Source organism: Anabrus simplex, chromosome 1 (genome assembly GCF_040414725.1).
Source record: "Anabrus simplex isolate iqAnaSimp1 chromosome 1, ASM4041472v1, whole genome shotgun sequence".
Taxonomy (NCBI): Eukaryota; Metazoa; Arthropoda; class Insecta; order Orthoptera; family Tettigoniidae; genus Anabrus; species Anabrus simplex.
Window position 1 is genome coordinate 339,195,581 of NC_090265.1, and position 24,888 is coordinate 339,220,468.

The 24,888-nt window shown below is 38.7% G+C and overlaps 1 protein-coding gene across 1 annotated transcript in view; it reads right to left on the reverse strand.

The window, feature by feature from the left end:
* Positions 1-24,620, reverse strand: part of PheRS-m (Phenylalanyl-tRNA synthetase, mitochondrial) — a 77,500-nt gene extending 52,880 nt beyond the window's left edge. Inside the window, exons 1-2 of the mRNA XM_067134859.2 lie at positions 23,733-24,620; positions 23,444-23,606 (exon numbers count right to left, since the gene is read on the reverse strand). Of these exons, the coding sequence (XP_066990960.1) occupies positions 23,444-23,606; positions 23,733-24,284 (715 nt within the window). The 5' untranslated portion in view covers positions 24,285-24,620. The remainder of the gene's footprint in view (positions 1-23,443; positions 23,607-23,732) is intronic.
* Between the last annotated feature and the right edge of the window lie 268 nt (positions 24,621-24,888).

Below are 24,888 nucleotides of genomic sequence, written 5' to 3' on the forward strand. Positions count from 1 at the left end.
TAAAAAATGAAATTTTTAAACATCTCGTAAATTTTCCGTCGGTCACATGCTGAAAGCTATAATTTTGCAAAATTTCAATTTTCTAACTTGTCTGGGAGATTGTGCTGCGATCTTGATATGGGGGAGTGGGTTAAAAATCGGGACTTTAAGTAAACTTTTAAGCCCACAAAACCTGTAGATTCTGGATAAATATCACCGACTGTGTTCTTATGCAGGTTTGAAACTCCCAGCATGTACCCCTCAGAGAATTATGAGAATTTGAGATTTTTCTAGGGATCCTGAAGTCATCAGGTTGTCTGGTAACAAGTTTTAAATTTCTAAGATGCCTAGAATGGTCTCCCTAATTTATGTCTGATTTCATTTTTATGTCTTAATTTATATATATATATATATATATATATATATATATATATAGTACAGTATATATAGATCGCGCCAAACAGACTTCCATTTATTAGGGTGGATAATATTTTACCCGCTTCCCTAGTGGTTCTAGGGGCGTCTTACTCCCACAGTACGTTTTCCAGGTAGTAAGTCATACTTGAAAGTCATACTGGAACATACACACGTCCATTATCTCGGTCATTTCTGACAAGTTATTTTTTCACCCTTTCTCACCCTCTATGCCAAAGGGGGCTGAAGTTAGACTTTAAACATCCGGAATGTTACTATTCATCTCAGCGACCCGAAAAACTATGGATTCGGCAGTATATTCGATTACTATTATATCTCACTCCCACCTCCCCCGCCTTAAAGGGGGCTAAACTTTGAGTTTTAAAAAATCGGAATGTTACTATCCATTTCAGCGACCTCGAAAAGTATGGATTCGACACTACTTTCGATGATTTGTATACCTCAGTCCCCTTGCCCCCTTCCCGCCCCTAAGGGTTCCTGGAGTGTTTTACCCCCATGTGGTTTGTCCCCTGATACTAAAAATTCGGAGTGTCACTATTCACCTCAGCGACTATGTATTCGACACTATTATTTCTATATATCACTCTCCCATCGCCCCCCCCACCACGAAGGGGGTTGAACTTGGACTTTAAAAAATTCCGGAGTGTCACTGTTCATCTCAGCGACTCTGAAAAGTATGGATTCGACACTATTTTCAATGATTTTTATACCTCAGCCCCCTCGCCCCCCCCTGCCCCTAAGGGTTCCTGGGCTGTCTTACCCCCCACGTGGTTTGTCTTCTGATACTAAAAATCTGGAGTGTACAATTCACCCCGGCGACCCCGAAAACTATGTATTCGACACTATTTTAGTTTAATTTTATATATCAGTCCCCCTCGCCCCCACCCCAAAGGGGGTTGAACTTGAACTTTTAAAAAATCCGTTAATTTGTTCATCTGACCCCCCGCCCCCCCCCCCCCGCCCCTAGGGGTTCCTGGACTTTCTTACCCCCATGTTGTTTGTCTCCTGATACTAAAAATCCAGAGTATACAATTCACTTCGGCGACCCCCGAAAACTATGTATTCGACATTATTTTTGTTTAATTTTATATATCACTCCCCCCTCGCCCCCCATGCAAAAGGGAGCTGAACTTTGACATTTGAAAAATGGGGAGTGTCACTGTTCATCTCAGCGACCCCGAAAACTGTGGATTCGGCACTTTTTTTTATTATTTTGATACCTTGCCCCCCGACCCCCCACCCCTAAGGGAGCTACGGGTGGCTTACTCCCACAGTGCTCATCTCCAGATAGTAAGTCATAAGTGTACCAAGTTTGGATGAAATTGCTACAGTGGTTTAGGAGGAGATGTGTCATTTACACACACACATACATGAATACATCCATTTTTTTTTTTTTCTAGTTGCTTTACGTCGCAGCGACACAGATAGGTCTTATGGCGACGATGGGACAGGAAAGGGCTAGGAGTGGGAGGGAAGCGGCCGTGGCCTTAATTAAGGTACAGCCCCAGCATTTGCCTGGTGTGAAAATGGGAAACCACGGAAAACCATTTTCAGGGCTGCCGACAGTGGGGTTCGAACCTACTATCTCCCGAATACTGGATACTGGCCGCACTTAAGCGACTGCAGCTATCGAGCTCGGTCATCCATTTTTATATATAGTAAAAAGAAGAAGATTATGCTTGCTTTATTATTACATAGAGAAATTTTATTTTTAACACTGCAGAGATCTAAACTTAAACTGTATATCCGAAGAAATTATTCGAATCCGAGGAATGAATATTACTTCGCTCGCGGCATGCCCAATCATGAGAATGGCTTCAATAATATTAGTCATCAGTTTCAGAGTCGTGTTCACTGCAGAGGGCAGGATTCTTAGTCTTAAGTAATTGGTGCCACAATCGTTCACTCTACTCCAGGTGACTCCAAGTCTTTCGAAGCTCTGCCGTGTAGTCGATAGACTTGTAACTGTGTAGAACATCAAGTAATTCTTGTAAAAGTTGCTTGTTGAAAGAAATGAATGACATGATATATGATAGCAAGAATGAAGAGGATGAAACCCGGCGCCGGCACGTATGCCACTCCTCTCGAATACCTCAAGACTTAATGTCCCGATCCGACGGACGAATCATCATCAACACCGTCATATGCCCTCACACCATATAAGACCAAAAACAGCTTCCTACGTCCTGGACGTAAAATGGCTCCTTGAATATTGTGTTCTCTACCTATCTAATGTACGTTGCCTAGCGACAGCGACTCTATGCATTTAATCTTGGTGACAGCACGTTGGATTGTCATATCCCAATGCACGTTTTCGGATGGTTTTTCGTTCATAACTCACCAACGAAAGCGAAAATGAAAATTCCGGCTTCGAGGTGCATTCGGACCCCTTTCCATCTACCCATGTTCAAAATTTCAGATCTCTACGTGCTGTAGATTTTGCTGGGCATCGCGCACAGACACACAGACAGACAGACAGACAGACAGACAAACACTTCCTTTTATAATATTATAGATTCCTTAGTGTCTGGCGTCGGATAAAATTTACTTGTAACTATGGGTTACTTAGGATAGTGTCTCATATCCGCCCTTTGAGAAGGATAGTCAGACCTGCGTAACATAGCGTCTGCATGCTGCCTGAATTGAATTTTTTTTAATGCTTGTACTTAGTTAATCGACTGTGGGTGAATGAAATCACACCGTAGGCTGTGTCATTAATATTTGCGACCCCGTTTTTACTCTGCCAAGCAAGGGCTTGAACCCTAGACCTGAAGGTTACCAGGAACACGTCATATGGATTGACGGTGATGTTTTATGTGAATAACAGGGCAAAATACTTTATGTGTTATAAATGAGGCCCACGGCGGTCTGTTACTTGTGTTGGATATATAGAATGTGATGTGATTCCTCACTCATGTGGCTATTGGTTTGTCACGAGTAGACCCTTTTGTGAAGCAGTTCTGAGCGCACGGAAATTAGACCATGGGGCCACTGCTGGCCGTGTTTACAATTTTTTTTTTTTTTTTTTTTTGTAGTGAGGGGAGGTTTTACTGGCGAGACAAGGAGGTCATTCACCAGCCCTGCACGACGGGGGGGGGGGGGGGGGGTGTCGCGGCCATTTTTAAAAGGCAAGGTTATGCGGAATTCTTTCTTTTTCAAGCAAAAACGTATGTGTGACAGCAATTCTTTCTTTTGTTTTTCCTTACTTGTCAATAGAGGTGGGTCTTACGTATGAACTTGGCACTAAGGAATTAGTAGTGTTAGGCTACCTTGTAAATATAATGATTGCTTAATGGACCTGAGTTTGCATCCATATATATATATATATTGCGCCGTTCCTGGCTCCCTGAGAGGACGCATAATATCCAGGCTAGCTTAATTATGACCTTTCCAACTACTATAATTCTATAATTTGGGCAGTGAGTTCAGTATAAGAGAAAGACATACCATACGGAGCCAAATAAGACTTAAATCACCTATAGAAACGACTCTCATATGTTGCTTATTCTAATTCTTATGCTATCAAGATGTTACCGCATTCATTCACTTAAATCTAGGTCTCTATACTACGAACACAGTGAAAGAACTGTTTAAAATTTTACATATTTGTTTATTATAAAAATGTTTCAATCCAGAACTCGAATGTTGAGCTATCCTCCCACAAGAAAAATCTGGTAAAGGAAACTGTATGATCGACTGTTCACTTGGCCTGTTTCTAGGGAACATGGACTTAACCTCATAAGTCTACCTATTTCTCCATTCGATTATATAATTAATCACTTCCTTTTCTCTTCTAATTGCTCCTTCAGCACTTCCACATTTTCGGGTAAAAGAAAGAACTGAAGAAATGACGGTATCGTGCAAAAATATATGTAAGCAATGTTTACGGAGAATCTGCCGGTATTTGGCACATCCGGCACCCACTATGCATTCTAAAGGAAAATTTGCTTGATTTCGTCATCCTTTACAATAGATCTACTGAAATCCATTGCACGAAGTGCTCAGGTCTTGCTTGCCCACAAAATCAGGGACAGAATACAGTATATGGCAAATTATTAAGTTCCGCATAAGCCATTATTCAGCTGAATATTATTGCGATCCAGCTCATAATTATCAAATTTAAAATCATAAGTCCGAAAGAAAATGTCAATTTCTCCCTCTGAGGCCCTTAAAGAAATAATCAAATCGGAATAAAGCGTATAATTAATGGATTGAAACGATGAAGTCAAATATGTTTGAATACTTAAATTAGTGAAATAGTTTATAACATAGGTGAGTAATTAAAATTCGTATAAGTAATTAAAAACTTACTTGGGTAACTAAAGAAAAACTTATCTGGATAACTAAAAAACTTATCTGGGTAACTAAAAAAAATTATTTGGGTGCACCCTAGCTAAGGAAAAGAAAAATATTTACAATATGAGTTCTAATAAGCAAAAATATAGACTGAGGGTGTCCTTTTTTATGGTATCCAGGACGCATTTTGAGATTTATAACCATATCTCATGAATTGGAATTTCCCCTACTGCATATCAGGTTTGAATTAACTGTTAGCTCTCCCACGGAGCTCATATTCATTTACTGCCATATCATCATTCCTATCTTTCTCAACATACTAATAAATACCTATGGATATTAACCTGGGAGGATAGTTCCCTAATGCTTCCATACATAATTAGTTCACAATGTTGGATATTGAATAATGAATATTCATGCTCCTTTATTTACGTTGTTTTATTCTGCGTGAAGTCTGATAAGTCCTCTTTGTAAATCAATGTAGTTCTCATAAAAGGTTCAATCAGTACCAATAAAATACACATACCATTTAAAGATCCAAATCCTCTCGTCGTTTTAAGTTAAACATACGTGCGATATTATACTTGTTAACGATTACTCTACTAGTCACATCTGAAATATGCTATCTAAAGTGGTGCATGGTGTGAAGACTTGACCGTCGAATATGATTCCTACATTTTCATTCAGTCATCAGTGATAGGATGTCGCCTAAGAAGTTACTACAATGCTTTCGTCTGAGAATAGATTGGTATTAGAAAACATTTGTGACAGTACATGTGTTTAGTTCATCCTCCTAACTGAGATTTCGTTGACACTACCAAGTGTGCGTTCTAACCAACAGATGTCATTCCGATCTTATTTGTATTTCTTTATGCTTGCTCGTAAGATAAACAGTACATGAAACTGCTACACGTTCATTTCCTTATTAGCAAAACTCTACACGAAAACCATCAAGTCCACTACTACATCACCGTGCTCATCCTCGCGAAGAATCAATAACTATCACTATTCTAAATTATCAATCACGTATCAACCTCTCTTAAAATATTATTATTATACTTTCAAAAATATATTATGTCTCCTTACTAAATACGGGTTCACTTCTTTCAATCGTGGCCCTTATTATTTTAATCACGGTTCATGGACATATTTCCAGATACTATGACCTTCATTCCGTCATAACCTCCAATTATCATAAACACATTTGTCTATCTAGCAAGCATATCCTACTGCTGGTTCCTAACTTGACATTCATTTGCTATAACCAATGTACACACGTACCTACATCGCTCTTTTACATATCATACAACTTACTGTCACCTTGACTAACTCAGTATTTTACACTACATGGATCACATTTCGAACGTAGGCTTTCATCACTGATTGACTACCTATCTAAGGATTTGTCATGCACATCTGAAGATTACCTATCCACCTTTATTCTAACTCATCACACCACTCTTGTCGCTTAATCATTTCGCACGGAACAAATTAATAAATCATATTACACTTACAGTTGAATATAAACATTATTACACTAATTTAAAAGAAGACTTATCTGAATTCAGCAGCTCCAGTCATCATCATATGTCCAGCTGACAGGACACATTGAAACATTGCCTCTTATTTCCCTAGGTGGACGGGAAATATTCGCATCATTCTCCTCTGGGCTTAGTCATCTCGGTAGGCAACGTCATCCGGCGGCACCCATTTAGGCAGTCTGGCTTATCATCTTCTTAGAACATCTTGCTCATCTCTGGACTAGTTGGAATAGAATAGCAAATAAGATTAATTAGCATTTCCATTGTGAATAGCTGTGAGAAACTGTCTAACGCAAAGATTATTCCTTTTGAAAGAGTTGATCTATTTGTTGAATATTCTCCTTGGGGTGATGTAATTTTATAATTTGAAACGAACAAATTCTCTTTCTTCACTCAATTTCGGGTTATTGTAGGACTCCCTTTCTGTAACTCTCTAACTTCGGTAATATCGTGAAATACGTCAGCAGAGACTGTTGTGACGTAAACTTGCTGCCGTTATTTTCAACTCTCCACGTTTCTTGGAGTTCGCTGAATGAAATTATCAGTCTTCCACTTAATTCGCAACGTAGTTTCTAAAAATCCGTTCTTTATCCCGCTGAGCTGATTTCTTGTTGTACCGTCCTTAAAATTCTGGTGCAGTTACTTCCGTCTTCGACTCGTATATTTCAGGTAGTAATCCAATCTCGTTTTTTTTTTTTTTTTAAATAATTGTTAGTAACAATATTCCCGTTCGATCCTTTTCACTGCCTTCTGGATCTTAATTCTTTTTCTCTCCCACTTGATGTGAATACTTTCGCCTTCGCATGCGGTATGATCAGACCTTTCGACGTTAATTATTCTAAGATACCTGGGTTCCATCTTTGTTCTACTTACGGACGGAACTTCTCATAACAGTGAAATGGCACAATATATATATATATATATATATATACAGTGCATAACAGTCTTGTTTGTACACCAGCTTATTGCAACGAAACAACGGTTAAACTTTGGTATACAATTATTGTGTTGTATATTTTTGCCCATATGATAATTAGGTGTACACTAATAAACAATGCAAATAAAAAAATCTGTAATCTTAAAATGTAACACAAATACAAGCAATGTACCAAAACTGGGCATCTAATCATGCAACATTCTTGTTTGTACACTTACATAAGAAAATGAAAACTTCACTCAAAAACACGTGAACCTTGGATTTAATACCCCGATGAGTATCCTCTGACCTTGAGAACTGCCGTACACCGTCGCTGCATGGAATTAGCTAGTTTCTCACATCTCTTTAGGTCGGTGTTACCCCATTTTTCGTTGACTATACTTCTTAACTGCTCAAGTGATTGAGGTTTCCTTGCATGGACCCTTCTTTTTAGATCGACCCACAAATGATCTATGGGGTTCAAGTCAGGGGATTGGGCAGGAGTTCGCAGTTGCGTTGGTACGTTCAATATCATCCCCTGCTTGCAAATATCATCTGTGTGCTTGGGGCCATTGTCTTGCTGAAAGATGTAGCAAGACCCCAGCCCCATTTTTACTGCACTCTGTTTGACATTGTTCTTTAAAATGTTTAAATAACCCCATCCGTCCAGGATGCCATTGACGATTTCGATATTTCCCACTCGACAAGACGACATGCACCCCCAAATCATATTTGATCCAACTCCATGTTTTACAGTGGGTAGTGTATTTGCAGGTTTATTGGCTCCATTTACTTTTCTCCATACATAAGTGTTTCCATCTGAACCGTATAGAGATAATTTTGGTCTCATCTGTCCAAATAACGTTGCTCCAGAACGTACAATCCTTGTTTTCATACTCTCTGCAAACTTTCATTCTGGCTTGTCTTATCTTCTTAGTAACAAACGGCCTTTTCCATGGCCGTCTACCGTGATACTATTATTTCCACAATACCCTACGAAATGTCTGACTTGACATTTTCTTCTTCGTACTTCCTTCCAGCATTACGCAGATCTTAGGCGCACTTAATTATGATTCTGTTTTACTTGTTTCACAATATAGCGTTCACCTCGCATATTCAATATCTTTTATTTTATTTTCTTTTGCTTTCCTTGGCAAATTCTTTGTGATCCCTCTATATCTGAATTTGTTCAACACATAGTGTATTGTAGAATGCGGTTTATTTACTTTGCGTCCAATTTCTTGCAGAGAATACCCTTGCAATCCGAGAGATGCAATTACATTTTTTAGTTCCTCACTTAACTCTGTTCTTTTACCCATTATGTAACTCACGGCACTAACTGCGAAACTATACTCATTAGCACAGCACAGATGCACACCAGCTAGCTAGGAGTGTTCCCGAGCGAGTACAAGGTAGTCTACATGTACAAACAAGACTGTTGCAAGCAAATAGGCCACTACACAACATATTTCACTCCTATTCTTTTAAAATTATGTGCCGGGACTTTTGATCGCTAACATCAAGTTCACAACACCTTGTGCAATGACTTGTCCAAGTCTCGTGCATTGGTTATATACTATTTAGAAATTATAAAGACATTATATCTGCTAAGTGGGGTGTACAAACAAGACTGTTATGCACTGTATATACCTCTATGCATGGTAGGGATAGATACAGTTGCAGTGGTACATTTATTTTAGTCATAGTTGTAACAGACGAACTTGCTATTTGTGTGTGTACTCCCCAATATGGGCGGGGACCCCTTGCAATGGCTTTATTTCTGCGAGACAGTTCTGATCTTGGCATCATGTCTTTTTATTTTGTAGGTCTATTGGTGCTGTTCCATGTAGGGGACACGTTTTTTTCTTGGGTTCACTGATCTTCTACTCCTCCGCACAGAATCGAGCTATTTTATGTTGTCTTTGGAAATTATAGATGTAAGCCTTTATGGCATTTATCTTTTGCACTACGAGTGCAATCTATTGTAAAGAAAAACTGGTTATGAACACAGAAACGTATGCTTTGTGAAATTATATATATGAATCATAACTGAGTTCCCCATTTCATAATTTAGAGTAATAGAGTAATTTTCCTAACCCCCATACTCTCGTCGCAAGAACCCAGTAATTGACCGTCTGCCGATTGCAGCTAGGCTGGTGCATTTGTTTAGTAACAGGTAAGCAGGTAAGTTTGATTATGCATTGTTATTTATGCCCTGTAGGGTATAATATGTTTCTTGTTTCACTACTGTATATACTGTATCCTGTCTTCTAAAAAGTTACTATAATAAGGGGTATAATTAAAGTGATGCTGTAAAATCGAGTTTGTATATTAATACTGTTAAAAATGATGTACTCAGTATAAGCCCGTAGATACATATGATTCAATTATGTGCTATAGGATGCTCAAAAACGGTGTTCTCTATATCTCAAAATTTTGATAACTCAAAATAAAATTTAGTTTCCGAGGTGATTTGAGATATCGAGGTTCCACTGTGAAATAATAATAATAATAATAATAATAATAATAATAATAATAATAATAATAATAATAATAATAATAATAATAATAATAATAATAGCAGCTTAGGCCTATATATGTGTACTGTACAATATATACCTAGACCATGGTAGTCGACTAACTGCTGCATAGTGGTCACAATTGTTAAGGCATCAAATCTATATGGTCTGACACAATGGTTAGCCTGGTTTAAGTCCCACTGATCGTAAAAAAATTCACCCTCAGAATGTAGGCTGGCAGGGAAGGAGAGGTGGCGGTACACACTTTTCATCACTAGATTGCGTGCCAAAAGACTGGATTCAATTCCAAACCTCTCTGCAGGATTCGTATGGAGTGAGGGCATGAGATGCTCCTGAAGGCAGTACATTCCCTGGATGGGGGTGTTAAGCTTTGAACAAACCTTTTGGTGTTATTTGACAGCGCTATAGATTGGGCTAACTCGGAAGATGGCCGGTGAGGGGAAGTGTGCAAGTGAGAGAACAAAAATGTGGGAATGAGAACGCTAACTTCCCTTTCTCGCTTGGTGTTGTGACAATGTACAATCGACCCGAAATATTTGTTATAACAGACATGTAACACTCCACAGTGTGTCTTGATACAAAATATTTTCAGTACTTGGAATTCCCTTCCAGTTGTAAATTAGAGACATTAATGTCTACTATACTGTAACAGGTGGAACTACAGTCTTACTAATAAACAATCCTTATACAGTTGTTGAACACTTGTATAGTTGTACAATGAATAAACCTCGTATAAGCATTGTATATTTTTCTTACCAACAAACGTGATATAAGCATTGTATTAATATACTGCACATATACACTCAATCTAAGTTATAGGAATCTCTTCCTGCAGTTCACTGGCATATTTCTTCATGTTCACCGCCTTTATGATCACATTTGCTGGTTATCAAGGAGCAAAACCTTTCAAGAAGAATACAATACAATGCTCAAATAAACAAGAACAGAACGGTAATACACTTATATCAGCGGTATACCATTCTCACCAGTAATAATTACGTCATTGATAATAATTACTAACCTCATTCCACGCTCATGTCCGTAGCACTGTAAGAACATGAAGTTCACACCATTATATAGCTACCTCTTGGATGTCATTGTCATTTCTGTCTGTGGTAATAATGAAAATTCGAGCATACTCTTTCGTAAATATATATTTCATTTTAAAACTTTTGTCATCTAGGAGAAATGGGTCACTCAGTCTCTTAAAGTGTTTTATTTTACGAACATATCCAACTTCCATAACCTCTAATAATGTTCTCTGCCTTCTATGTTACAAATACTGTGGAGATCATCAACAATATTTTCCATTCTTTCAATGTGTACTTACTGGATAAGTCGGATATTTTGATACACTTATATTACCGCAGTGAGTAAATACCGCTAAAATAAACTGATCAATCATTGTTTCTTTTTCGTCACTCGCTGCTATACAATGCTTATACAAGGGTCCTAGTCTGTACAGGGTTATTCTAAATGATTGTCGGGGTTTCGTGAAATTTTTTTTGAAAACTTAGAAAACGCACCATTTTTATTGTTACAAAACGGTTAGACAAACTCTCAAAGTTTTGTTTTGCATCAACTGTAGTACATAAGTTACCACCAGATGGCAGTAATAGCAGTGTTTAACAAAATGGCAGTTAGCGATAAGGAGAAAGCTTTTTGTACTCTTGAATTTCATCAACACCAATCCGTTACCAGAGTCCAGCGCCATTTTCGGACAAAATACTGGAAGGAACCTTTTTCCGACAACTCTATTTGCAGATGGTACGCACAATTTGTGGATACAGGTTGTTTGTGCAAAGGGAAAAGCAGTGGGCGTCCCGCTGTGTCAGAAGCGGATGTGAATTGGATTAGGGGCGTTTATCTCCGTAGTCCTAAGAAATCAACCACGAGATGTAGCAGAGAACTGCAAGTTCCTCAAACCACAGTATGGCATGTGTTACGAAGGCGCCTAAAGGTAAAGCCATATTGCCTACAACTGCGTCAAGCTCTAACAGCTAATGACAAAGCCCTACGTTTCAACTTTTGCATGGCACTGCAGAAACGGATTGAAAAAGATGATGGTTTTCTTGACAGAGTAGTTTTCAGTGAAAAAGGCTACTTTTCATGTAAGTGGAAAGGTAAACAAACGTTCGCATTTGGGGTGCAACGAACCCCCATTGTTATGTGGAACATGTGCGAGACTCTCCTAAGGTTCTGTGCCGTTTCAAACACGAAGGTCTATGTGGCCCATTCTTCTTCAATGAACAGACAGTAACAGGGCTGACTTACCTAGACATGCTCACAGAATGGCTGTTACCCCAGTTGAGTGACAACAGGGATGATTACGTGCTGCAACAGGATGGTGTACCACCTCATTTCCACAGGGAGGTTAGAGCATTTTTAAACCAAGAACTTCCACAATGATGGATGGGACACGGAATGGAAGATGATCTGATGTTCTTACCCTTTCCACCACGTTCACCAGATCTTACACCATGCGATTTATTCCTGTGGGGATATGTTAAAGATCAGGTATTTGTTCCTCCTCTACCGGTGGATATTGAGGAAGTGAAGCAGGGCATCCAAGCCGCCTTCGGTGCCATGTTGAGTCATGTGTGGGAAGAGATGGACTATCGAGTAGATGTGTGTGGAGTGACACAAGGCGCACATATCGAGCATTTGTAATGTATGTCAAAATTATGAGTTACAGTTACACAATAAAACAAGATTCATATTCCTACGTCAATTGCACTGTGAGTTATGAATTTTTGTAAACCCGACAATCATTTAGAATAACGCTGTATAAGCAAATCAGTGAATAACTATACCAGATGTATACACAGGAGGCTTATACACGGTTTATTAGTAACAAATTGCAAATAAACGGTGTATAAACCTTGTATAAAAGTTATACACTGTTTATTAGTAAGACTGTTAATGTACACCACTCACCACAGTTACAACCACAGACATATAGATTATTAGACTGGTAATGAGAAGCAGGATTCTGAAGCCGGAAGCATGCGGCCGACCCATCTTATGTTACTACACTGTCCCGATGCATTAATGTAAAATAGTACCTGAAATGGGAATATTAGACAGGAGATAATTAAAATAATTAAAAGCACATGGAAATAATTACAATACTACTGGTTAATTAAACCTATTAGCTCCTTTATTTTACCATTAAAAGAGAAATATTGGTATAGGGCCTATAAATATTTACAAATGCTTAAGAATCGCCATCATCTTAAGACAGATCAATGGTCAGATCTGTTTCCATTCAACTCTCTTACAGCATGATTCACACGTATTTTCAAGAACAGTGATTAAAATTATTCTAATAAAGGGATAAACATGCATGTCCATTGGGTTTAGATCTAAAGCATGTGAACTTAACCTTAAAAACAAATTTCTTTTATACAGATGAACTGTGGCTTCATTAGGTATGTTCCCTTTTATGACTGAGCTTAAACCATTACATGTATTCTCTCTAAAATACATCTCACTAAGTTTTCACACATGAACAACATCTTTCGTAGGAACATAGAGATTACCCCTATTCTTCAAAGAAACAAATGGATAAGGATTTTCTTTTTTATACAGGTGCTTCCTTACAAGTATCACGTTGTAGATAACTGACTAATAATATTACTGCAACACTTGGTTATAGATTGAGTATTTGTTTTAGTTACATTACTAAATAAATATTAGTGGTCTTGGTGCCTTCTATTCTTTAAGGATATGTTGTAAGGATGTCAAAATTACTGTTAAAATTAGAGTGGAAGGATTAGTAAGCTTGCATAAATCAATACGTGTTAGGTTTATTATCACAGAATATTATTGAATGCATGATATATACTAAGCTTTATTGTCAATTACAACAACTGTAGAAATTTAAGATATAGGAACATTGTAATTTAAGTCAATTTTATTCTTTTTCAAATCAAATGTGAAAAAAAAAACATACAGATCAACATAGAAATACTGCAATGCATCTGATACGAGTACAGAAAGCTGTATCAACGCAGCCTTTCTACCAGTCCACTTTGAACAGCGACCAACAACAATTTTCTTCACACCTATTCACTGGGATGGTGGGAGTTAACACACAGCGGACCGGGTGCCCTTCACCCCATGCTCAGCCATGTTCCCGGCCACTTTCTAACTACCTTCAAGCTGGAGTGCATGCATTCAAATAAACTGTCACAACTTCACTAGCTTTTGAAGGACTACTGTGTATTTTTCTGAGCCTTCCTGAATAGTTGTTGAAATGCGGGGTATTTCTTGAAATCTATTTTGGCTCATAGTTTTCGGAAATACGTTTTTTTTTATTAGGGTAACGGTTGGCCAGTAATCTTTCAGACATGATTTCTTCACTTGCCCTATCAATATACACAGAGCAATATTTTTTTTAATTTTCCTGTTAGTGACATTAGTCCACATTAGTGTTTTGGGGAATACGTTATGAGAATGTGAATTTTGCTCATAGTATAAGTTTGTCTGTTCAGCTACATACTGAAAAAATTCCTCACCAAACATAAGTCCTGCTACTTGTCCCATGTTTCCAGATTCATTAGGCCATACCTTTATACCAGGAGCACCTTCAAAATCCTCTAGCCCAGGTTCACTGTTGTCCATAACCCAGTTTTCAGAAAACACTACATTATTAACAATATTTAGAATACTTATACCAGTAACACAATTATCAGACTCGTTCTGGGCTACATGAGCTCCACACCTTGAAGATAAGGCTGTACCCTCGTTATCACTTGAAACATTTCCGTTAGAATGTATTTCATCATCGAACTCTAAATATTCAGCATCACTTAGATATTCGGAGCCTGCATCAGCACATAATTCGTGAATAATTTCATCTTTATCTAAACACGTGCAATCCCTGGGCGCTGCCATCTTGCATGGCTCTTCGAACTTTGTAAACTTGTTGTCAAAAAATGCAAAGAAAATCGATGATATGAAGAATACTCGAAAAGAAATGCGACTATCGATGGTGTAGAACCATACATAACAGAGTTCTATCACCCTTGGCTTCCAAATAGTTCCCGTATATCTCAAAAGATAGCACTAAATTTCAGTCTGCTTGGTCTGCCGCTAACATGAGATAGACCGAGCTCGATAGCTGCAGTCGCTTAAGTGCGGCCAGTGTCCAGTATTCGGGAGATAGTAGGTTCGAACCCCACTGTCGGCAGCCCTGAAAATGGTTTTCCGTGGTTTCCCATTTTCACACCAGGCAAATGCTGGGGCTGTACCTTAATTAAGGCCACGGCCGCTTCCTTCCCAGTCCTAGCCCTTTCCTGTCCCATCGTCGCCATAAGACCTATCTGTGTCGAAGCGACGTAAAGCAACTAGCAAAAAAAAAAAAAAAAAAACACGAGATAGCTTGGGACCGGTCCGCAGCGCTTGGCTAGGCAAACACAAGTTTTCTCGGGACCGGTCCGCATTGTGTTAATATTCCCTGCATAAACTGCAGCATCTTCAAACTTCAACAAGATGCTGGGAGCAATCACAGAGTTGGAGAAAAGTGGCATGCCCCTGGTGGAGTCATTTAGGATTGTGGAAGAAGTCGGGGAAAGTTTTGACCGAACCTCTGTGAGGTAGATGTCAGCGAAAAGTTTGATAGGGTCCTGCAGCGGAATCCAGGATGGAAAGCATTGGTAAAACTAGTCAGGGTGCTACGAGGTGAGGTAGACGAAACAACTGAACTAAAACCAGACGAAGTGGCTTTATTGAAGTTTTGTCCAACCACTTCATGTGATGTTGAGAGATCTTTCTCTTAGTACAAAAACATTCTGCATGACAGGAGAACAAGACTGTTGTCGGAAAACATTGAAAAGTTGCTTGTTATAAATTCCTTTTATACTAATTTAGTATGTTATTAAATTATAAGGAATTTTTTCAGGTCTATTTTGTTGCCTATTTTACAAAAGTGCCTATTTACCCTGTTTTAGCTAATTTAAGAGCCTATTTTTACTGTTTTTAGTGCCTAATATTCTCATCTCTAGTTATAAGAGATAAGATCTGGGAGTGCCTGAGGAAAAGAAATGTGCCTGAAGGACTGGTACAAAGACTGTACAGTCTGTGTACATTAGTGCTGTGTACAAATTGGTGAAGGTCGATCATCATGGTTTGAGACCAAGAGGGGAGTTCAACAAGAAAGTGCACTGTCCCCACTACTGTTCATCACTGTTATGGACAATATAATGAAGAACATCAAGGAAAAGTTAGGTGAACTGATTGCAGTAGCCTTTGCTGATGATATCATGAACTGGGATGAAACAGCAGAGGAAGTACAGACCAGACTCAACGTATGGAAATCTCAGTTCCAGGAATATAACCTCAACATCAGCGAGACCAAGACAGTGGTGATGGCAGTCAACAGAGAAGAGCGTCCAGCAAATATAAAACTAGGAGACCACCACCTACAGAGTGTGGATAGTTTTCCTTACCCTGGAAGTGTAATCTCCAGTGATAATTTGGTCAGAAAGGAAATTACAAACAAAGTGCAAAAGGGATCAGAATTCTACCAACAAGTAAGAACACTTTTATGGGATGACATGATTACAAAACCAGTCAAACTGATGATGTTTAACAGCTATTTCATACCAATATTGACCTATGGTATTAAAGCGTGCATCCTCACAAAAAGAGATTCATCAAGACTGCAAGCATCAGAGATGAAATTTCTTAGATCCACCATCCAGAAGACCAAGATGGACAAGTTAAGAAATGAGGAGGTGAGGAAAGAAGCCGGAATAAAGAGATTCCTATTAGACCGAATCGGCACATCCAGTCTACGGTGGTATGGGCATGTGATGAGGATGGAGCTTACAAGAACAGCCAGAATAAATTTGGAAGGACAAGTGAAGGGGAAAAGACCTGCAGGAAGACCTAAAACCTGATGGATTGACATGATCAAGGTTGATCTAGTTACCAGAGGATGGACAGTGGATGATGTTCTCCATGACAAGTTGTATATGGACAGGAAGAAGTGGAAGAGGCTCATTAACAGTACCTGGGAAACTGGAACTGCACAATGATGATGATGATGATGATGATGTCAACCCCTCAGTCCCCTTTCTTGACACGGGGTCGGGGATGAAGTGAGATGAGTTTACATGGCGTGTTTTAAAGCTGGATCCCTTCCTGACATCAACCTCAGTTGAGGAGCTAACGAAAATAATATGATGATGGTGAATGAAACTGGGTAAGGAGATGGAAGGAATCAGATGTGGCCTATGAATACGAACTGCCCCAGCATTTGCCTGGAAGTGATAATGGGAAACGACAGAAAACCATTCTCAAGACAGCCGGTGGTGGGGTGTGCCCCCCCGAATGCAGAGCTTGGCTCCATAGCCGCAGTGCGCTAACACGCGTGGCCACTCCGCTCAGTGGGTGTTGATAATGGTAAGTAGTCTTATTAAATGGTTATTTATAGTACGAGGGTCGAATCATAAGTCATGGCAACTATTTGTTTTCTCGCAAACAGGAGACAACACGGAAAATCTAAGATATGCATTTGGAAATATAGGGCTTGTACTTATGCATAGTGCCTAAAGACAAATTCTGACTTCACAAGATTCTCGTAGGAAAGTGACAGAACACAGGCCATTGGTAAACATTGTTTTATTATGGTATAGACAGCAAATACACAAGACTACGTACAAAGGACAGGTCTCCACTGGTTACAGACCTTCGAAATAATCACCCAAGGCTTCCACTGTGCGTTGCCAGCGGTGGGGCAGGTGCTGAATATAATTCGCTGCATATGTATCGCTAACATGTGTCACCTCTCTCCGAAATGCTGCTAAGATGTCCTCTTTGTTAGCTAACTGTTGTACATGTAATGGCTTCTTGACTTTGGAGATTAGATCATTGTCACATGGGCTCAGATCAGGCAAATAAGGCGGGTGTGGAAGAACGTCCTATCCCCACCGTTGTAAGCGACGCTGAACGATGGTTGCAATTCCGCAATTCTTACAATTCCACTACAGTCAAGCGCCTGTCCTCATGTAAACACTGATCGATCACCATTATCTGTACATCTTTGTCCATGGACACTGGACGGCCTGGGCGAGGCAAATCGGCAGTTGATACTCTACCCCGTTTAAACGTCTCCACCCACCTCGCCACTGTTCTATAGTTTAAACATAGGAATTTCATTTTGTCCGTATTGAACTGAGAAAGGATAGACCACAAATACTGGCACAGTCAACCTCCACACTCTCAACAAAGATTCCTTAATACCTATTTTATATTCTTGTCGAGCTGAATACCGGACCTGTGAAGATTACAAGATTATTTCGTGCATCTACAGAATGGTGTGTTAATGAAGCTATGTAATATAGAGAGAAACTTTCAAAGGTGGTTAAATGAAGAAGTTATATCATGTTCAAGATCATGCTTCCACATCTCTGCACAGTATTTAAAATACAATTTACCGTTGGTCTTTTATAGCTATTGTTGAGAGTTAAGGAGAATTTCCTGTTGTATATGTTTATCAGGAACTCAAGGGAGACTTCATTAATTAGTCGGAACATAGAAAGAATGATGAACTCTTCTCAGAAGAACTCTTAAGGTTTCACCTTACTTTTTCCTACCTGCTGGCTCTTTAGAAATATGTGCGCGTGCGTCTTGTATTCAGGTATCATTCAAGGCAAATATTTTCGCACTGCAAGTTGTGTGGTTAAACTTATTTTTAATATGTATAATTTTGGCTTTCTCAACGATGCATTTGTTTCTACATTCGTCCCTGCTTTTATCTCCTCGTAAGATGTGTATTGTTTAATGTAACACCTTGTGTAAAAAATTGGGTTAAATGAAGGAGTTATATTATATTCAAGATCATGCTTTCACGTCTCTGCACAATATTTAAAAAATGAAATTTACCGTGGTCTTTATAGCTATTGTTGAAAGTGAAGGAGGATTTCCTGTTGTGCATGTTTATCAAGAACTCAAGGGAGACTTCATTAGTTAGTCGGAACATAAAAAATGATGAACTCTTCTCAGAAGAACTCTTAAGGTTTCACATTACTTTTTCCTGCCTGCTGGCTCTTCAGAAATGTATGCGCGTGTGTTTTGTATTCATGAATCATTCAAGACGAATATTTTCGCACTACAAGATGTGTGGTTAAGGTTATTTTTAATATGTATAACTTTCCCTGTTTTCATCTCCTTGTAAGATGTATATTGTTTAATTTCCTGTTGTGTATGTTTATCAGGAACTCAAGGGAGACTTCATTAGTGAGTCAGATCATAGAAAGAATGATGATCTCTTCTCAGAAGAACTCTTAAGGTTTCACCTTACTTTTTCCTGCCTGCTGGCTCTTTAGAAGTGTGTGCGCGCGCGTTTTGTATTCAGGAATCATTCAAGGCAAATATTTTCGCACTGCAAGTTATGTGGTTAAGCTTATTTTTAATATGTATAACTTGCCTTCTCAACGATGCATGTGTTTCTACATTCGTCCCTGTTTTTATCTCCTCGTAAGATGTGTATTATTTAATGCAACACCTTGTATTAAAAAACTGGGTTATATGAAGGAATTATATCATGTTCAAAATCATGCTTTCACGTCTCTGCACAATATTTAAAATAAAAATTTTACCGTTGGTCTTTAGAGCTATTGTTGAGAGTGAAGGAGAATTTCCTGTTATGTATGTTTATCAGGAACTCAAGGAAGACTTCATTAGTTAGTCGGAACATAGAAAAAATGAGGAACTCTTCTCAGAAGAACTCTTAAGGTTTCACTTTACTTTGTCCTGCCTGCTGGCTCTCCAGAAATGTGTGCGCGTGTGTTTTTTATATTCAGGAATCATTCAAGAAGAACACTTTCGCACTGCAAGATATGTGGTTAAGGTTATTTTTAATATGTATAACTTTTGTTTTCTCAACGATTCATTTGTTTCTATATTCGTCCCTGTTTTTATCTCCTTATAAGATGTGTATTGTTTAATGTAATGCCTTGTGTAATATAAATGCCTACATCTTGCCTATTTCCCACATTTTGGCTGATGATGACGCAAACACAGCGTCGAAACTAGTTCCAAGTGCAAATACATGTTATAAATAAATATAACATTTTTGTATTGAAAAGGTGGACCGTTTTAAGTTTTTCCTAACTGTTCTATAGGGCATGGCATGCACACCTAAGGATTCCCGCAGCTCTGCATGGAATTGGCGTGAATTTCTGCCGCGGAAAACTGCTATTTTAATACACAACCGTTGCTCCTGCTTGTTGACTTCCATTTTGTGATGCTCTCACTCACACACCGAACTTGGGGGCATGCTTAGACCCACACTGTTGTTTACATACACTATCTAGTGGCATCATACGCAAATACATACCGTACGTTTCCAAATGCATATCTTAGATTTTCCGTGTTATCTCCTGTTCGCGAGAGAAAAAAAAAAGTTGCCATGACTTACGACTCGACCTACGTATATTTATAATTTCAGCAACATGCTGCAATTGATCCACGTCAGCATAGCTCTTCTCCTGAACAAACAAAATTGGGGCCTCCAACAACTAACACCAAACACCATACGTTAAGTGGAAGAAAATGAACGATACAAAATCTGATGGCGAAAAATTTAAAGTTATTTGTTGAAAGTGGCGTTAAGGATGACAGCGATTACCAATTTTTGGTAAGCCTCCTTCCATACATGAAGAAGTTTCCTGACAGTCAAAATGGCTGTGAGAAATAAACTCCAGCACGTTTTAAAGAAGGGGATGAATTAGTCAAACTTCTCTGCAGACGCCGTCTCCGTATAAATACACATGATCCCTGTCATCGTGACCCATCAAACCAAAACCAGAAACAAGCCCACCCAACGACACTCTTGAAGTGGAATCCGGCCCTATAGATGTGGATTTACGACAATTGTTTGGTAACAAGGGGCGTTGTAACAAACACAATGGTAAAGTTATATGTATTGTGGAGTTACAACCAATGTTTCTTGAGAACTATAAAATAAAAATTCAAAGGAAAATGGTTGAAAACAACATTACTTTTAAATTTTACAATTTGCTTTACGTCACACCGCACGGATAGGTCTTATGGCAACGATGGGGCAGGAAAGGGCTAGGAGTGGGAAGGAAGTGGCCATGCTCGGAAGTACAGCCCCAGCATTTGCCTTGAGAAACCTTCTTCAGGGCTGCCGACAGTGGGGTTGGAACAAAACACAACATGTAGAGACCGTTGAAATTAGAAATAAAGGTTTTATATTTCTGTTTAACTCTTCTTACGTGGATCTTTCTGACGGATGTGTATCTTCCTTATTTTTGTTTGTTGCACTGATATCTTAAATAACATACTTAATTTGACCTTTGACTCTCTTAAAAATTCAAAGCTTTTAAAAAAGTATTCATATCGCTTCCTATCAATTCTCAGTTAAGCGTGTCAAAGGCGTCCCCCTGAAGTGTGGCATTTTGGCTATTCTTGGTCTATTGCATTCAGAATGTAGTTTCTGGACACACCCAATAATAATCAAAGAACTTCTTTGTTCAAATCATCGAACAGATAGTTGAATCTCCCATTGGCTTCCTTTTAGATAGTGTTAGGGGCGTAGCCTTCCCTTCCATGGATGTTTTACAAAAGAAAATAAACGGAAACTGACATAAACAAGTGAAAGTTGATTCAAAGTGTTGGCGTTTTTCAACATTCACAGTCGTAATTTTAAAACCAACAGCTCTCTTGAATTTATTTTCTAAGAAGCCTTGAAAGTTGGATTTTATATTGTAATCTGAACATACCATTTGCTGTAAACTGTTGACCTTGATCGTATTGTTCTTGTTCTGCATTTTATTGTAAGATTTTGTGTTGTACTGCAATCTGAATATCAACATAATTCACTTGTACCAATGTCCTTATAAAGACAATAATGATGCGCACACCACTCACTCACAAGCACCTTCATGATGTTCGGTCATCAATTTGTAACTATAAACACTCCCACCACCCATTGGTCGATCTCGGCTACGCTACTGGCTAGTGTTAACACCGATATCTTCTTTTGTGATTTTTCCTCAGACACCTCATCAGGTAGTAAATCTCCAAAAAGTAAACTAAAACCTTATCATCAATCTCAGAGAATCTTTAATGGTCAATAACTTGACAACACCTACTACAGAAATTCACAGAGAACTGTACGGAGTATGGACTCCAACTGACAGCCGCGCGAAGTTGCCTGCAGTGGACGACCCCAGTCAGATATAGTCGCATGAATCAGTCGCCTCATCTCGTAATCAAGTATAGTAGCTTCCAGTGGACGAGCAGCCTATAGTGCTATTAAAACAATGTGCGTGTTCTGACAGTTCGCAGCACGTGGCGCCGCACAAAGGAATGGGAGCGCTGTGTTGCCATATGATCCGGCACGAGTTACTACATCACAGTCAACAGCTCTCGTTCTGCGCTAGGCTCTGCGGAAAATAATATCCATTAACGGCGATCATGAAAGAGTTAGAAAAACGTTAAATATCGTTGCTATTATTCCAAGATGGCTCAGCAGTGATTTTATCAGCTCAAATATCGTAAGACAAACTCCTCATTCCCCTTCCTCATAGGCTTTAATGAGTCGGGTTTTGCCCGGTGTTGATAACCTGTCATGTGATGGTCCAATTACATCCACTCCCTCTCTTTCCCCTTCTTCCCAAGGCTCCTTTTATTTCTTTTCTTTTTCTTTCCCTATTCTAATTACTGTAGCTTGAGAAATTTTAAAGCTGCTGCTGTTCTTTCTACAACTTTGTTAACGTCTGTCAGTGGGCCTCCATTTTTCCCTTCAGCCTCAAAATATTCCCGTAAGGCACATACCATATCGCGAGCTTGACCACGAATAGCGAAGCCATACCTCCCCATTACGCTTGCCTTTTTTCTAGGTGAATGAATTCTAGGTCGCCCTCGTTGTTTAACGGCGCTCTGAACGGGTTGCAACATTTTGAGTTCAGTAAATGAGACGGTGTTAAAATTACACTATACTACACAATACTATAATTTACACTACACTAGAATGCCAGCCTCGATAACGATACACTTATTAACACGAACACAATAGCACTATAATATTTAGTTGATTTAAAAAACACACTATACAGACAATGATATCTCTCAAAGTAGACATTGTTAGCCCAGCCACATGTGCTACGGTATACTATATTGGCAACATGGAACTCGGACCGACCGCCTCACGAAGCTTTCAGACAGCGGGGGTAGGAAAAGGGAGAGTGCATGCCGAGCTGGGATTGGCTGAAATGGGAGGCGTGTACTGGTTGCCATAGTAACTGCCACCTCCTACTACCACGCCGAGAGCTGTCAGAACACGCACATTGTTTTAATAGCACTATAATTCAATTCAATTTCATTCAGAGGATCTTCCAAACTATCTCTTTCCAACTGCTCAGGAACCAATCAAAGAATAAAGTCCTCACTCCCAGTCCAATCGTGACACCCCCTCCCTTCCAACTGTCGTTTAATCTCAATAACTCCGCTGAAGAGTTTGACATCGGAGAGGGCCTATGATCATAAAAACTCTCTATGAAAATTCATCTCACTTCACACCTGACCCTGTAGAGAAATGGGGCAAGAGTTGGACGGACGCACGTTGGTCTGCTTAGCTTCTCCTCCGACTGGCTTGGCTCCGTCACAAATTGAGAGTGCCTGCATTGCCCTCCAAATGCATAAAATTTTAAAAGAAAGACACTGTTAGTTTTATAATCTAACACTACTAAACTACTTACGTTTTCCAAATAAGGCTTGGGCTAAGCCAGTCAGAGTTCTTTTCAATTCATGCTCCATAATCTTTGTAGCTTCCAATGTATGAACTTCTTGCTTATTGTCTGTACGCCTCCCAGTGTTTTCAAAGATCTTAAGACCCTCGTCATCAGGAACATCTCTGAATATCTGTACAAGATACAGAATTAGCATTGTAGAGTATTTGTGTTAAAAATAAGTAACTTAATGTATCAGCAAAACTAGGCAAATCAGGAAGTTCATAGGTTTCTTTATTGATAGTAATATTAAACTTACTTCCTGTTTAGTGCACAATCGAACTGCGTCAAGTTGATGAAAAACAGGATAATGTTTTGAATCTATCTCATCTCTTCTATAAACATCTCCAACAATAAGAAAGTTATTAAGGCCCATCCCAATAAGCTCTGCTTGATGAGCAGTTGTATGTGCTCGAAGGAGGTAATCACTATTTACATAATAACAGTCGGTTTTCTTTCGACTTGGATGATCAAGAGGAATCAATAAACTATCAAAATTCTGTTTCACTGTGACTATTGGATTCAAACTGTCGTAAACAGAAAAAATTGCATTTCCTGTACGACCAACGAATCTTTTATAAAAATAATTAACTATTCTTTGCCGTATTAATGACAAAGGATGGTTCTTTTGTAAATGTAAGTTTCTACCAAAATGGGACAATACTTTAGGGCTGATATTGGTCCATTCATCACGTTGATATCTACAGCCATTGATATCAATATGTAGGTCTCCTTGTCTGTTTAAGTGTGCAGTTGACCCATACCTCACCAAGGGATTATTAATGGCAATTCTAATATGCTTCATAAACATCGTTGGCGAAATGAACTGCCATTAAATAATATAAATGAAATCCAGATGTACTAATTAGGCTAATTCATAACACATTAGTTCATAACACGATTAATAAAATTAACTTAACCTATACGAATAAACACAGATCCACATAGATCCAAGTCCGACAACATACATTTAAAAACCGGCAGCGCTTATATTCGCATCCAATGACTAAGCTCACATCTTGCAGCTAGTAACAATATGAAAATATTGTCAAAAAGCGATGAAATGCATATTATCTACAAAATACAGGATTACAAATTGCGAACCATACATAACAGCTGAAAGTTACGACCAATAACAACAGAAGTGTAGCAGCTTTAGAAACAAAACACTGGCGTAAGGACATGTCCGCCACAACATATGAGCGAGAATACAAAAAAAAATATATTTTAAAATAATGAAATTGACATGTTATATTTCTCAAGGTTGTATATTATCAGACTAAATCATCTTCTTTCAATGTTGAAGACACCTAAATAATGAAATAGGCTACAACACGCAGATAATTTTAAAATTTTAGGAGAATGAATAGGTAATTTTCTCAACTGCATGTTGTAATGTAATTTGATTTTTTTTT